The sequence below is a fragment of the Chenopodium album genome, chromosome 23 (genome assembly GCF_948465745.1).
Source record: "Chenopodium album chromosome 23, dcCheAlbu1.1, whole genome shotgun sequence".
NCBI lineage: Eukaryota > Viridiplantae > Streptophyta > Magnoliopsida > Caryophyllales > Amaranthaceae > Chenopodium > Chenopodium album.
The window spans coordinates 35,351,567-35,365,865 of NC_137856.1; the positions used below are offsets into that span (position 1 = coordinate 35,351,567).

At 37.3% G+C, this 14,299-nt stretch overlaps 1 protein-coding gene across 1 annotated transcript; it reads left to right on the top strand.

The window, feature by feature from the left end:
* The first annotated feature begins 215 nt into the window (after nucleotides 1-215).
* LOC145607760 (histone-lysine N-methyltransferase ATX5-like) lies at nucleotides 216-11,389 on the top strand. The gene is made up of 23 exons (XM_081663351.1): nucleotides 216-1,884; nucleotides 1,980-2,035; nucleotides 2,127-2,346; nucleotides 3,518-3,646; nucleotides 3,851-3,919; nucleotides 4,025-4,093; nucleotides 4,172-4,260; nucleotides 4,415-4,507; nucleotides 5,509-5,644; nucleotides 6,037-6,142; nucleotides 6,293-6,392; nucleotides 6,546-6,670; nucleotides 7,115-7,260; nucleotides 7,459-7,563; nucleotides 8,178-8,242; nucleotides 8,333-8,546; nucleotides 8,684-8,770; nucleotides 8,884-8,940; nucleotides 9,034-9,123; nucleotides 9,629-9,715; nucleotides 10,323-10,397; nucleotides 10,691-10,791; nucleotides 10,897-11,389. Exons 1-23 carry the CDS (start codon nucleotides 718-720, stop codon nucleotides 10,985-10,987), a joined length of 3,477 nt encoding a protein of 1,158 aa, XP_081519477.1. The 5' UTR covers nucleotides 216-717; the 3' UTR covers nucleotides 10,988-11,389.
* The last annotated feature ends 2,910 nt before the right edge of the window (nucleotides 11,390-14,299 follow it).

Sequence of the window (14,299 nt, forward strand, 5' to 3'; positions counted from 1 at the left end):
GAGTGTCACAAACAAGAAATAATTTCATTCCTCAAATTCCAAAGTTTTTGGAACCAAAAATTTAACTCAGTCACCTTCATCCATTGTTACATTTGCTGAAGAATTACAACAAACTAAGAAATAAAAATTAGTTAATTTATAAAATTAATTGATTAGAAATTAAAAAAAATAAAGGAAAATTAGAGTAACGAGTTGGTTTTTTCTTTTCACGGAGGATAACGCCGACCCATCTTTCTCTCTTTACTTTCTCTCTCCTCTCAGTAGTCAATCCCCATTCTTTCTCTCTCTACTTTCTCTCTCTAAAACTGATGAACATTTTTCGATTGATTTTCATTTTTAATTTTAGGGATTTTTAATTGTCTCTGTTTACATCAAAATCAGCGAACCCCCATAAAATTAGATCCCTTTTCTCTTTGTCTCTGTTTAATTCAACTTTTTCTGAAAAAAATTTCCCCCAATTTCCCGCCTAATTCTGGTTCTTCTTCAAATTCCCAGAAATTGAAGAACCCTAATTGGCATTTTCTCTCTGTTCTACTGGTTTTTGTAATTTTTTTTATTTGTGATTGAGTGGTGTGTTAATTGCTCCTCTGTTGCAGCATCGGCGGGATTTTTTTTTGGGGTGAGATTTGATATGTTAGGGTTTGTTAATTAGGGTTTCGAATTCGAAGATTGGTTGTTTTCGGATTCGAAATTCTGGGTTTGGGTTTGATAGTTGAGATGATTATCAAACGGAGCTTGAAATCGACAATGCCTACCCTAAAACGGTGTCGTGTTATTCAACCTTCGAAAACTGAGGATGAAGATAGCAATGATAGGAAGAAGCGCAAATCCAAGAGCTATAATGGCAGCAATAACAATGGAAGCAATAGTAGTAACAGTAATAATAATGGTGGGAATTACTTCCCTTTGAGTCTTCTCGGTGAAGTTGCCGCTGGTGTCATTCCTTTCAGTGGATTTCATCGGATTTTCTCTGATAACAATAACAATAATGCCGATTTCCGGGGTTTCGCTGCGTCTTGGTGCAGCGAGGTTTCGTGCTCCCCTGCCGAGGAGGAGGATGAGGATGAGGATGAGGACGAAGATGATGATGATGAGGAGGAGGATGAGAGGAGGGGGAGTATGAGTAAGGTGAAGACTCGGCATGTCGCCGAGGTGGCGAAGGAGAGTCCGAGACCGCCATTAGTGAGGACCTCGAGGGGCCGAGCTCAGGTACTTCCTTCTAGATTTAATGATTCAATTCTAGATGATTGGAAGAAGGAGAAGACTAGTAAGAATAATAGTAATGCTGCTAGTTATAGAGAATGTAATGGTGATTTTGATTATGATACTAATAATGATGATGAAGATGATTATGTTGGTGTTAGGAAGAATGAGAAATTTGGGGTTAAAGCTCAAAAGGGAAAGTTGTGTGGGAGTAAGAATAGGGGTAATGTGCATAAATATGAAGATGATACTTGTGGCGTTTCGACGTCCACTGAGGAGTGTGGATATGGTAATGGTTTCTATGATGATGAGGGGGAAGATTATGGGTGGAGAGGTGGGAGGTCGACGAATCATGATGTGAGGAGGTACTCGAATTCTCGGAGTACTCTAACGTCGATTCGTGATAGAGGGCATTGGATGGAATATGAGAAATCTGCTGTTGGTTTTCATGGTAATAATGGCAGGTTGATGAGGGATCATAGAAGAGAAAATGGTGTGATGGGTATGGATGAATTTGTTCCAGGTGATATAGTGTGGGTAAAATCGGGGAAAAATGATCCAGCTTGGCCAGCAATAGTTATTAATCCAGCATCGCAAGCTCCACGACAGGTTTTGGAATTCCGTGTTCCTAGAGCAGTTTGTGTGATGTTTTTTGGTTACTCACAAAATCGGAAGCAAAGGGTAATGATGAATTATCTGTTTGTTATTAATGATATTGATAATTTTGTTTTAGATGCATTTATGATTGGAATCTAATAAACTACCTTGCTATGCAGGATTATGCTTGGGTAAAGCGTGAAAGGCTTTTTTCATTTGCAGATAATGTGGACAGGTAATGCTCCTTGACTTCTGTTTTTGTGTAAATCTGAATTTTTTCGTGCTTGCATGTCTGCTGATATTGGGTTCTCTTTTGATGAATTTAGGTTCCAGGAGCAAGCCTGCCTGAATGGTTGCGAGCCCAGCAACTTTCACAGGGCGCTAGAGGAGGCTTTTCTGGCAGAAAATGGATTTATGGAAACATTTATGCAGGAGATTAACATGGCAGCTGGAAGCGGTACTTGCATGAATTCCATTTCTAGAAGGGCACAGGGGGGTTTGGGCACTGGTTCAAAGCAATACCAGGAAATGCACCATTATAGCCAGGTTAGTCTATATCTTTCTTTGACTCTGATTTTTGATGATATCTTTATCTGCATATGTAGTGCTGTCTAGCAACCTGGGAGTTATAACTTATAAGTCATGCTTCAGGAATCTGGGATCGTGGAATGTAAGGAAGGCATACTCACTGAGTGTGGTTTGGTTATCTCTTAGTTTGATAATTAGTGAGATTTTTTCTCTTCTTATTTTGTGAATGAACAATATAGATGGTTCCTACATTCCACATACTCACTAAGCGTGGTTTGGTTATCTCTTAGTTTGATAATTAGTGAGATTTTTTCTCTTCTAATTTTGTGAATGAACAATATAGATGGTTCCTACATTCCACATACTCACTAAGCGTGGTTTAATTATCTCTTAGTTTGATAATTAGTGAGATTTTTTCTCTTCTAATTTTGTGAATGAACAATATGTATGGTTCCTTCTGGGACTTAAACTAAGATCCTGTATACACACTTTTCAAAGAATAATTTCATTATGACAAGCCTTGTGATGTCCTAGGCACCCTGGCTTAGTCCTTTTTGAAGGATAGTATCTTGCCCTGACTGGTTTAAAGAGATGGCTCACACTGAAGTACTACTATTGAACATGCTATTACTTTTGTGGAAGTTCTGTGCAATGAGCCATCTCTTTTTTCTTTTTAAGTACTTGACTATGCTTACTATTACATACAAGTGATAATATACAGTCAAAGTTTTGTGAGTTTGACCTTTAAAAGAGAAATGGTGCAACTAATTAGTAACGGAGGTACTATATACATAGTACAATATTAGGCCAAAGAGATTTTTAGTGGATTAAAGGGTTGATCTTAGTCCTCTATTCTCACTAGCAGTGTTGGGTGTGATTTCTTCTCTTTGCAAATCCTAAGTGAAAGGGGTAGAATTAAGAAAAGTAACCACACAAGCCCTGATTGAGGAGGGAGTAATTATTTGTGGGCATAGGGTGTGGTGGAGGTGCCGAACAAATTATGCAGTATTCACACTCAGGATGGGCATAGTGAGCTCACTTCATAGTGATTGAAAAAAATTCTGGGAACAGAAGTTGTTGAAGTTTTAACTAATTTGTCTGCGTGTTTGAGGGGCTGAGCCATTTTTGTTTCATTAGTTTCAACCAAAATGTTTTCGACCTCTAAGTTTAAACTTTTTCAATGCTGCAGAATGGCTTTAAGAAAGCAAAAGACACACCATCCTGTGCAGGATGTGGTGCTGGCCTTCCACTTAAGATGAAGAAGGCAGGAAAGGCTTCAGGTTCTGAAGGCCACTTCTATTGTACAGCTTGTGCTAAGGTTGGTAGAAAATGCAAATATCTTTCATTTTACAAGCTCTGTTCTTTTTCTATCAAGCTTTTATTTTACCGGAACAAACCCAGTTTGTTCTGATGGCCTTCTCGCCTGATCCTCTTTGTTTATGTGATTGTGTGTGTAAAGGTATGCAGGTGACATTTGTTGTATATGCTTGTCTAATTGATTAATTTTTCCTTCCTATTTCAGTCACTAAGATTGAAACAATACTGTGGTATTTGCAAAAAGATTGGAAATTACTCAGACAGTGGGAAATGGGTAAGACTACCTACATCTTGACAGTGTATGCGTTTTTCATGTTTGAGATCATTAAAGCAATCTTGCTATCAAGTTAATTTGTTTTTGGACGATTTTAATCATCAGGTGAGATGTGATGGTTGTAAAGTTTGGGTTCACGCAGAATGTGACAGAATCTCAAGCAACCTTTTCAAGGTTTCTTTTCCTTGCTGAGCTACATTGAATTTCTAGTTATTAAATAGAAGGTTTAATGTTTACTCTTGATGATGGCAGGATCTTGGGGCGACCGATTACTACTGCCCTGATTGCAAAGTGAAGTTCAACTTTGAGTTGTCAGATTCTGAAAATCAAATTCGAGTCAAGTTAGTATTTTTCTTGTTAAGCATAATTATTTAATTTGAATTTTTTCCCATGTATAAAAGAAATTACTTCCTAGAATGATTTTCCCTTTCTTTCAAGGGCTCTTTCTTGGGCAAAAAAGTTTAACGGCAAGTGCTCTTCTGTTCTTCAACGCAGGTGCTATAAAAATAATGATCAGGTCAAGCTGCCAGACAAGGTCAATGTTGTTTGCTCTGGCATGGAAGGCGTATATTTTCCTAGCTTCCATTTGTGAGTACTCTTTTTATGGCATGGAATTTTGAGAAGTGTTCTATCTCTTACAGATATTGCTCTGGAAAATGTTCTAGTTTCCTTGTTTTCATATGGTTTTTGATTGTATGTTGTGGTTATTGTTATGATGATCTACCCATTAATCATAAGATATGATAAAACCCGTGAACCATCTCTTGACCATAATAATCCACTTGGTAGGTCTGAAGAGTGAAATACCGCATGGTTAATGACCTTTTGTTCCTTAACATGCACTTATTTATTTTCTCAAATTGGGCTGGTCATGGGAATGCTCAGGTGCTTCTTGATGTGGACTCTAGCTATGACTTTAAGCTCAAATTCCATTGTTATGTTGTGAGTTGTGACAGTGGCAGATGGCGCTGTACTATGTTGGTTGATCTTGATGCGTTCTGACATGTTTGTTAATTGTTTACATACTTTCATTATTTCAATTTGATTTCTCTATTTACTTTTGTCTGGGAGAATAAGAATGGTTGTTGAATGTAGCATAATAAATGATGAAAGTGGGTCGTGAGATAAAATAGGACATGGCTTTGGAATGGATGAAGAAAAGGAATTGATCTGATGGAGGGGGATAAAGTGACTTTAACCTAAAATGATAATGAGACTTCGTCTAGGACATCCTTAATAGAACTACAGAAGTTTAATAGTATGAATTATTATAGTAAGGGAGTTTTTTTGTTTATTTGTGTGTCTGTGGTGAACTTGGATATAGCTGAAGCCTGTACTGCTGTATATCATGTAGAAAATATCACTGCAAGATCAAATTACCACATGTTTTAACTGAGTGAAATAGACTTTGTAATTAAAAAAGTTTCAAAATCCTGAACTCAATAACCTATACCACTAGTCCACAACTTCATTATGCATTGTATCCAACATCTCATGTTCCTTTGATTTGCATAGTTAAATTTATGGACTACATAAAATCTATTGATGAGAACATTTTAGTGATTTTCTATACCTCTACCTTTGTTTAGAGTTGTGTGCAAATGCGGATTCTGTGGGTCAGAGAAGCAGCAACTTAGTGAGTGGGAAAGGCATACTGGTTCGAAAGTGAAGAACTGGAAGACGAGTATTAGGGTCAAAGATTCGATGCTGACACTGGAGCAATGGGTATGTACTTCAGCACTTTATATGCAACATTTATAAGTTTTTAGTCCTTTTGCCCACGTTGCAGAAATGTTGCTAATGTGTAAAGTAGCTTGTACCAGCAATAAACTTGCAATCCGCTATCTTGCGCCAAAAGTTCTGTATTATGTTAGCTTGAAGGCTTTGTTACCATTACAAGTGCTTATTATGGCATGGAGGCTCATTTTCAAATGTTTGGAATATTAACATCTATCTGTCTCTTTCAGCTGCTCGCAAGAGCACTATAACTACTATAGCCTGTAGTTTAATCACTTAATGACTTATCCATCTACTTGGCAGCTGTAATTTAATAAGTCACTGTTGTTGATTACATATATTGATATACTAAAACTTGTTTTTTCCTTCTGTTTCTTCAGATGTTGCAGATGGCAGAATTTCATGCACAAGCTGCTGCTTCTGCTAAGCCTCCTAAAAAACCTTCGCTAAAGGTTCGAAAGCAGAAATTGCTATCTTTTTTGCAAGGTAATTGATAATAATAGGATACCAATCAATCGATCAATCAAAGCTTTACACCCATAATCGGGGGATAATAATAGAATATGTTTGCTATTATACATGGATAGAAATAATGTATCTATTTTGATGTTGACTGCGTTTTTTTTGCATTTACAGAAAAATACGAACCTGTTTATGCTAAATGGACCACCGAAAGATGTGCTGTCTGCAGATGGGTTGAGGATTGGGATTATAACAAGATTATTATTTGTAATAGGTACTTTGCCTGAAATCTGTTTGCCTGGGTCGTTTACATTGTCTAGCAAGGATAATGGCGGGGGCTGTGTACACTTTAGCCTTCTGAATATTGAGATATTCCCTTGTTAACGATTTTATAAAATTAAATCATTTTAAATTTAATCATGTTTAGATGCCAAATTGCTGTCCATCAAGAGTGCTATGGAGCTAGAAATGTTCGAGATTTAACATCATGGGTATGCAGAGCATGTGAGACACCGGAAATTGAACGCGAGTGTTGCCTTTGTCCTGTAAAAGGTATGCTAGCACTTATTTCAGACTGAATGTTGAAGGGAGACGATGCCTTTTTGCATTAAGTGTTATTTTTGTTGGGTCATTGTTTGTTTCTGATTTAGGCATTGGTGATTGTGGAAGCATGTGATCAGGATTGATCTGTACTGATTGGCTATCTTTTTGAATTGGTTTCACAGTTTAGCTTTCCTTTTATGAGTGTCTTGTTCATTATTTTGGAGAGGTGGCCTTGCTTTGACTGAACTATAGCATGTCAGCCTCATTGATGGGGATCCAATTCACATCACTCATATATTGAACTCTTCCCCCCCCCCCCCCCCCCCCCCCCCCCCCTCCCTCTGCCCCCTTTCTGTTCTTTTCCTATTGAATACTTATTCAGAATAAGTTCATTCTTGGCCGTGGACTTGTGTTTTGGAGTCAAGCTCACGGAATGACTTGTCTCTTATACAGGAGGTGCATTGAAGCCTACTGATATTGACACATTATGGGTTCATGTTACTTGTGCCTGGTTTAGGCCTGAAGTTTCCTTTGCAAGTGATGAAGAGATGGAGCCTGCTATGGGAATATTGAGCATTCCATCAAGCACTTTTGTAAAGGTATCTCATGAATTTATGGTGCCATTAATCTCGTATTATCTTTTAAATGAAATGCCTTAAAGGTCAATTACTGGCATTTAACACTATATTCATGTAATCTGGAAGCACTTAGAGGGTCTTTTTTTTTACTTTTTATTTTTTTGTTCATGTAATATGGCTCATATACAGTATTCACCTTTCTGTTTTCATGAGCTGCAGGTGTGTATAATTTGTAAGCAGATACATGGTGCCTGTACTCAGTGTTGTAAATGTTCAACTTACTACCATGCCATGTGCGCATCGAGAGCTGGCTACCGCATGGAGGTACTGGATTATTTTCTTTTATCGCTACTACATCACTTGTTAGCAATTTTGTTATGAGGTTGTAGAATGGTCTTAGAATGAGAATACTTTTGAACTAAATGTGCAATTTTTTGGTGCGCACACACACACACACACACACACACACACACATATATAGTGTAGTTAATAGTATGCAACTGCTTTATCACTTAAAGATTAATGAAATTGTGTAATTGGCGTCATCTCTCTCTGTTTTTTTTTTTTTTTTTTTTTTTTTTTTTTTTTTTTTGTATGTGAGTGAGTGTGTGTGTGTGTTTGTGCGCTCATCATCTTGTCTCCATTCAACCGCCTTTCGAATTGTTTACTTTTTGGTATTTCATTCATATACCCTGATGAACTCTGTCCATTAATTTTTTTTTTTTTTTTTTTTTTTTTTTTTTTTTTTTTTTTTTTTGGGTGAAGGAGTTGTAGTTATTTTAGTTAGTATTAACAAATGAGTGGCATTTTTTTTCCATATTACCAAAAGTTTTCTTTACATTAGTGTTTTTTTTTACATGTCAGCTTATGTGTTGAGTGTTTTATTTTGGGTTATTTTTAATAATGGTACTAAATTTGCCAATACCTTTTAATTGCAGCTTCATTGCTTGGAGAAGAGTGGGAAACAGATTACTAAGATGGTTTCATACTGTGCTTACCACAGGTATTTGATAAAATAAAAGGGGAAAAATGGAAAGAGGAAGTAAGAGAATCATATTGCCTTTTGGACTAATTCTGTATATAATTGATGCAGGGCTCCTAATCCGGACACTGTTTTGGTTGTACAAACGCCGACAGGGGTTTTCTCCACCAAAAGTTTACTTCAGAGTAAAAAACGGTCTGGTTCAAGGTTAATATCATCTACGAAGTCAGAACCTGAAGAGGCTCCAACACAGGTCAGTGAAGCTGATCCAGACTCTGCAGCACGATGCCGAATATACCAGCGTTCCAAAAACAAGAACTGTAAGGTAGGCTTGAATTGTGTCAAACTACCACAGACAAATGCCTACTATCTCTTTTGGTTTAATTAAATTATATAAGTTTAATTGCAGTACAATTGCAAAAGACTTGTAAGTATCTTATGTTGTGATTTTGTGCTAACTAGAGGGCAGAAGAAGAAGCTGTTGCTCACAAAGTTAGGATGCCTTGTCATCATTCTTTGCGAGAGATGGAACGCGTGAATGCATTTAAAGTAAGCATTGTACTTCTTTAATATATTCCCATTGATGTTTGATTGTATACCCTATCTTTATGTGGGCCTGAGACAATTCTGAGTTAGGCAAATTTTCATTTCCAATTTTGCAGGTGGTAGAATATCCCAAGACATTTTCAACTTTTAGAGAGCGGCTATACCATTTACAGGTGAGGCTCATATTGTCAACTAATAGCTATTGGCTATAGTTTCTTAAACTTGATTGAGTTGATTCTGAAGCTTAGCATTTGCACTGAGTGCAGAAAACTGAGAATGATCGAGTTTGCTTTGGTAGATCTGGAATACATGGGTGGGGGCTCTTTGCTCGCCGTGACATTCAGGAAGGAGAGATGGTCAGTTATTTTTGTTTAGTTGCATAGAATGGTGAACTGCTCTTTGGTGGTTTCTGCCCTTTAATATACTATGCTATCAAATTTTGAAGCTGCCATAGTTTTCTGTCACTGCTAAGTACAATATCTGTGTTTTCAAATACCCTCCATGTTCCTCACACCTTAAGTTACATATTCGTGACTTATTAAAATTGGTGCAGCCTATGCATTATCATCTTTGTTGGAGGAGTTATATAAATTGTTATGATATGCATGTGCATCTGCTTTTTGAAAATAAAAGCATAAAGTATGACACTCAGAACCAATTTCTCTAGTTCTAAATCTCCACATGAATCTTTTGGAAATATGCTTCTAAAATCACATTGAGTTTATCATTTTGATTGTACATTATGCATCAGATATTTTGGGAGGACATGTAGGATATAGTAATCAATCTGCATTTCTCCCTTCATGAAATAATTGTGGGCTTGTTTCTTCAGAAATAGATTGTCTGACATGCACTTCTCAGGTTCTTGAATATCGTGGAGAGCAAGTGAGGCGCAGTGTTGCAGATTTGAGGGAGGCTCGTTATCGGATAGAAGGAAAAGATTGCTATGTGAGTTGCTTGTGGTCTAGTATTTTGGTGCACTAAAACTCAGTTTCAATTTGACAATAAAATTTTTGTTTTGTATTAAAGTGACAAACAATTTCTTCACCAAATTATCTCGTGCTTCTTAATCATGTAGAAGTAAAGTCTCCACCAAATTATCTTGCGCATTTTAATTATGTACAAGTAGTTGGTGTCAATATGTTTCCTAATTATTATGAGAACAGCTGTTGCATTCACAGTTGCAAATTTGCAGATAATTAAACCTTATTAGATGTATGCCTGAAACCTTATCATAGCCACCTGAATTATGACTTAACATTATATGTGGATCTTACAGGGTAGTATAATGGGGGACGGTGAACAAAAGGACATTGGATGTAAATAAAAAATAAAATTGATATTAATTATTCTTTTTAGTGTGGCCTTACTTGACTTGATTTGATACTACTTAACATGTTTTTAGAGTTTTTCTTTTCTTAAATGGAACATGGGAATAAACTTGCAATTTGTACTTCTGGATTTTATTAACATGTTTGTACTTAACATGAATTGTTCTGAGTTTTCTGACAATCAATACAGTAGGAGCTGATTTGTATCAATATTTCTGAAACAGCTGTTTAAAATCAGTGAAGAAGTAGTTGTGGATGCTACAGACAAGGGAAACATAGCTCGCCTAATCAATCACTCGGTAAGTTATTTTTACACAGTTACTGTATTGCTTCCATCCCTTGTTTATACCTCAGCAAAGTTCTCTCTCCTTTTCCGTAACTTATGTGGGGTATGAGTTATGACCGTATGACCTATTTATTGGGAATTTGGGACTTCCTGCTTTTATAGAATGATATATCTTGTAAGCAAATTCTATGGAGCTGGGAAGGACCTATATAAAGTTTAAGAGGAACAAGTTTAATTTCTCCTTTAAAAAAAAAATAAATAAATAAATTATTGCTTACTGAAGTATTGTTTCGTCTATAATTGCAGTGCATGCCAAACTGCTATGCAAGAATTATGAGTGTAGGTGATGATGAGAGTCGAATTGTTCTTATTGCCAAAATGACTGTTCCAGCTGGTGACGAGCTAACGTACCTCTCTTTCTCTTCCCCCTTTGCACGCACTTGCGTATTATTAGTTTTCACTTTGTCATGTCTCTGCATATTTTTATTTATCTTGGAATGTTCATATGGCAGGTATGATTACTTGTTCGATCCCGACGAGCCTGATGAATTTAAGGTGCCCTGTTTATGTAAAGCTCCAAACTGTAGAAAGTTCATGAATTAGGCTACAGCATACACATTGTTTCTCCTCGCGGAGTTCTAACCTGCTCGTCTTCATCACCTGGATTTTTAGGCTTAACCTATTTGTAACCCCTTTTTGGCCTCTTACCAAATGTGTATAATCTCTTCTTTGTTTTAATAAAAGTGCCCCTTGAAAGAAAAAAAGAAAAGAAAAGAAATGGAACAAAAAGAAAGTATATGTAGTGTGTTTATTAGGTAGGTAGTCTTGATGTATATGGTTAGTGCACATTTTTTTTGTCTTAATTTTGTTGTTAAAGCATTTTCCTTATGCAAATAGCTTAAATGTAATAGTTGGCTTCAGAGCCTTCAGTTCTCTTTGTTTCCTCAATACAGTTATACATGTGATGATCTTTGAAAAAATGATAATCTATTTCTGTATTTCCCAGCTTCATCGTTCGGAATACTAGATTTTAGTTTTTGTCGGATCCGGAGGTCACTCTTGAGCTATTATGAAGCAATTCTATGTCTATATTATAAAGTGCAGGTTTCAGAAAGAATTACAGATTAAACCATTAACTTTTTACAACAGCAGTTAGAACCTACATTCCAGCATGGTTCTTTAGAGTAGCAAAAACTTACAAAGCTGAAGATGCTAACAAATAAGCAAATACTTATCAGCAATTATGCTTGCATTTTTTCATGGATTGCTTAGCAAAAGTTGAAGATGGCTTGGTCATATTATAGTCAAAGGATTTTCATAGATTGAAGTCGAAGTAGTTGGTTCGTTGGCTCACACAATTTGTCATCGCGCTTGGTTGAAAAGCTAGTGGTGCGAAGCTACCGTGTGCTGGATTATGACTGGACGCCTCTAAATCAGAATCCGGGCCAAAAGCGACGCATGCGCAATTTCTACCGAGCGGCAGGTTGAATCCTTTGCAAACGACTTAAATACGCGACGGAGTATTGTAAGTGGCAAAGTGGTCTTGCTACACGATCCACTGAGATTCAGCCCTATGTTGTTTCGATCCGTTCCTCCCCCCCACCCTATTCCCTAAAAACACCTATATTTTGGAAAACGAGGTTAGCGATGCATCTCGTATGCTAAAAAATGCTAAGTACGGGATTAAGACAAGTCACAAAGCCTAAGTGTTGGGATGTTGGATGGTACAAGGGGCCGTGTGGCATGTTCACAAGACAATTGCACCCAAGGACAAGGCATATCAGGTACTAGGCACTATTTACGACTCCAAGGCCCTTAAGACATGATGATTAAGGATGAATTACATGGTACAAGGCATGTCCACGATGCATAATCTCGCCAATTGAAAAAATGATATACGAAAGCAAAATATGAGTGCTATAATACACGAAATCAGAGCGATTTAGGAGGTGTCGGGACCCGGTGTTGGAATTTCACGGAACATTACGAGATTCCTCACGAGGTCATATAATATTGTTTCGACCCATATCTGACCATTATTCGGCTACGAACAGGCCTCGTGAAAGCTTAATGGCAATACAATAGACATGTACAAAAACGGGTAAATTGACCGTTTTAAGGCAAATTGGATGGTTCCACCCACCCAATTGGACTCCCGGAGGGTGTTAGGGACCATAGTAAACATCTGGGCAATTTTTATTTTTGGGCGAAAAAAGGTCAAAAAATTCCAAAATTGAAGGTTATAATCTACGCTTTTTTAAGAATTTTTGAGGTTACGGGACCCGGTGGCGAAAAGTCTTGAGACCCTAGGGGATACATCTTAGGGTCATATAATACAGTCTGGAACCATTTATGACCATTATATAATATCATAAATGTCCGTGGTAGGCTTGAGCTCACGAAATCGGTGCAAGTTGTGGACTGGTAAATTGACCGTTTTAAGGCAAATAGGATGGTTCCATCCACCCAATTGGATTCCCGGAGGGTATTAGGGACCATGGTAAACATGTGGGAAATTTTTATTTCCGAGCGAAAAAATGTCAAAAAATTCCAAAATTGAAGGCTATTATCCACGTTTTTTTAGGAATTTTTGAGGTTATGGGACCCGGTGGCGAAAAGGCTTGAGACCCTAGGGGATATTTCTTAGGGTACTATAATATCGTTTGGAACCATTTATGACCATTATATAATGTCATAAATGTCCGAGGTAGGCTTGAGCTCACGAAATCGGTGCAAGTTGTGAACGGGTAAATTGACCGTTTTAAGACAAATTGGATGGTTTCATGCACCCAATTGGATTCCCAGAGGGTGTTAGGGACCACAGTAAACATCTGGACAATATTTATTTTCGGGCGAAAAAAAGGTCAAAAATTCCAAAATTGAAGGCTATAATTCACACTTTTTGAGGTTACGGGACCCGATAGAGAAAAGTCTTGAGGCCCTAGGGGACACATCTTAGAGTCATATAATGCTGTTTGGAACAATATATGACCATTACATGTTGTCATAAATGTCCATGGTAGGCTGGAGTTCACGAAATCGGTGCAAGTTGCGAATGGGTAAATTGACCGTTTTAAGGAAAATTGAATGGTTCCACCCACCCAATTGGACTCCCGGAGTGTGTTAGGGACCATGGTAAACAGGTGGGCAATTTCTATATCCGAGCGAAAAAAGTTCAAAAAATTCCAAAATAAAGTTCAAAAAATTCCAAAATTGAAGGCTATTATCCATGTTTTTTGAAGAATTTTTGAGCTTACGGGACCCAATGTCGAAAAGTCTTGAGACCCTATAGGATACATCTTAGGGTCGTATAATATCGTTTGGAACTATTTATGACCATTATATAATCATAAATGTCCGTGGTAGGCTTGAGCTCACGAAGTCAGTGCAAGTTGTGAACGGGTATATTGGCCGTTTTAAGGCAAATTGGATGATTCCACTCACCCAATTGGACTCCTAGAGGGTGTTAGGGACCATGGTAAACATCTAGGAAATTTTTATTTCCGGGCAAAAAAAGTTCAAAAAATTCCAAAATTGAAGGCTATTATCCACATTTTTTTAGGAATTTTTGAGGTTACGGGACCTGGTGGCGAAAAGTCTTAAGACCTTAGGGGATACTTCTTAGGGTAATATAATATCGTTTGGAACCATTTATGACCATTATATAATGTCATTAATGTCCGAGGTAGGCTTGAGCACGAAATCGATGCAAGTTGTGAACGGGTAAATTGACCGTTTTAAGGCAAATTAGATTGTTCCATGCACCCAATTAGATTCCCAGAGGGTGTTAAGGACCATGGTAAACATTTGAGCAATTTTTATTTCCGGATGAAAAAGGTCAAAATTTTCCAAAATTGAAGGTGGAATTTTGAGGAATTTTTGAGGTTTCGGGACCCGGTGGCGAAAAGTCTTGAG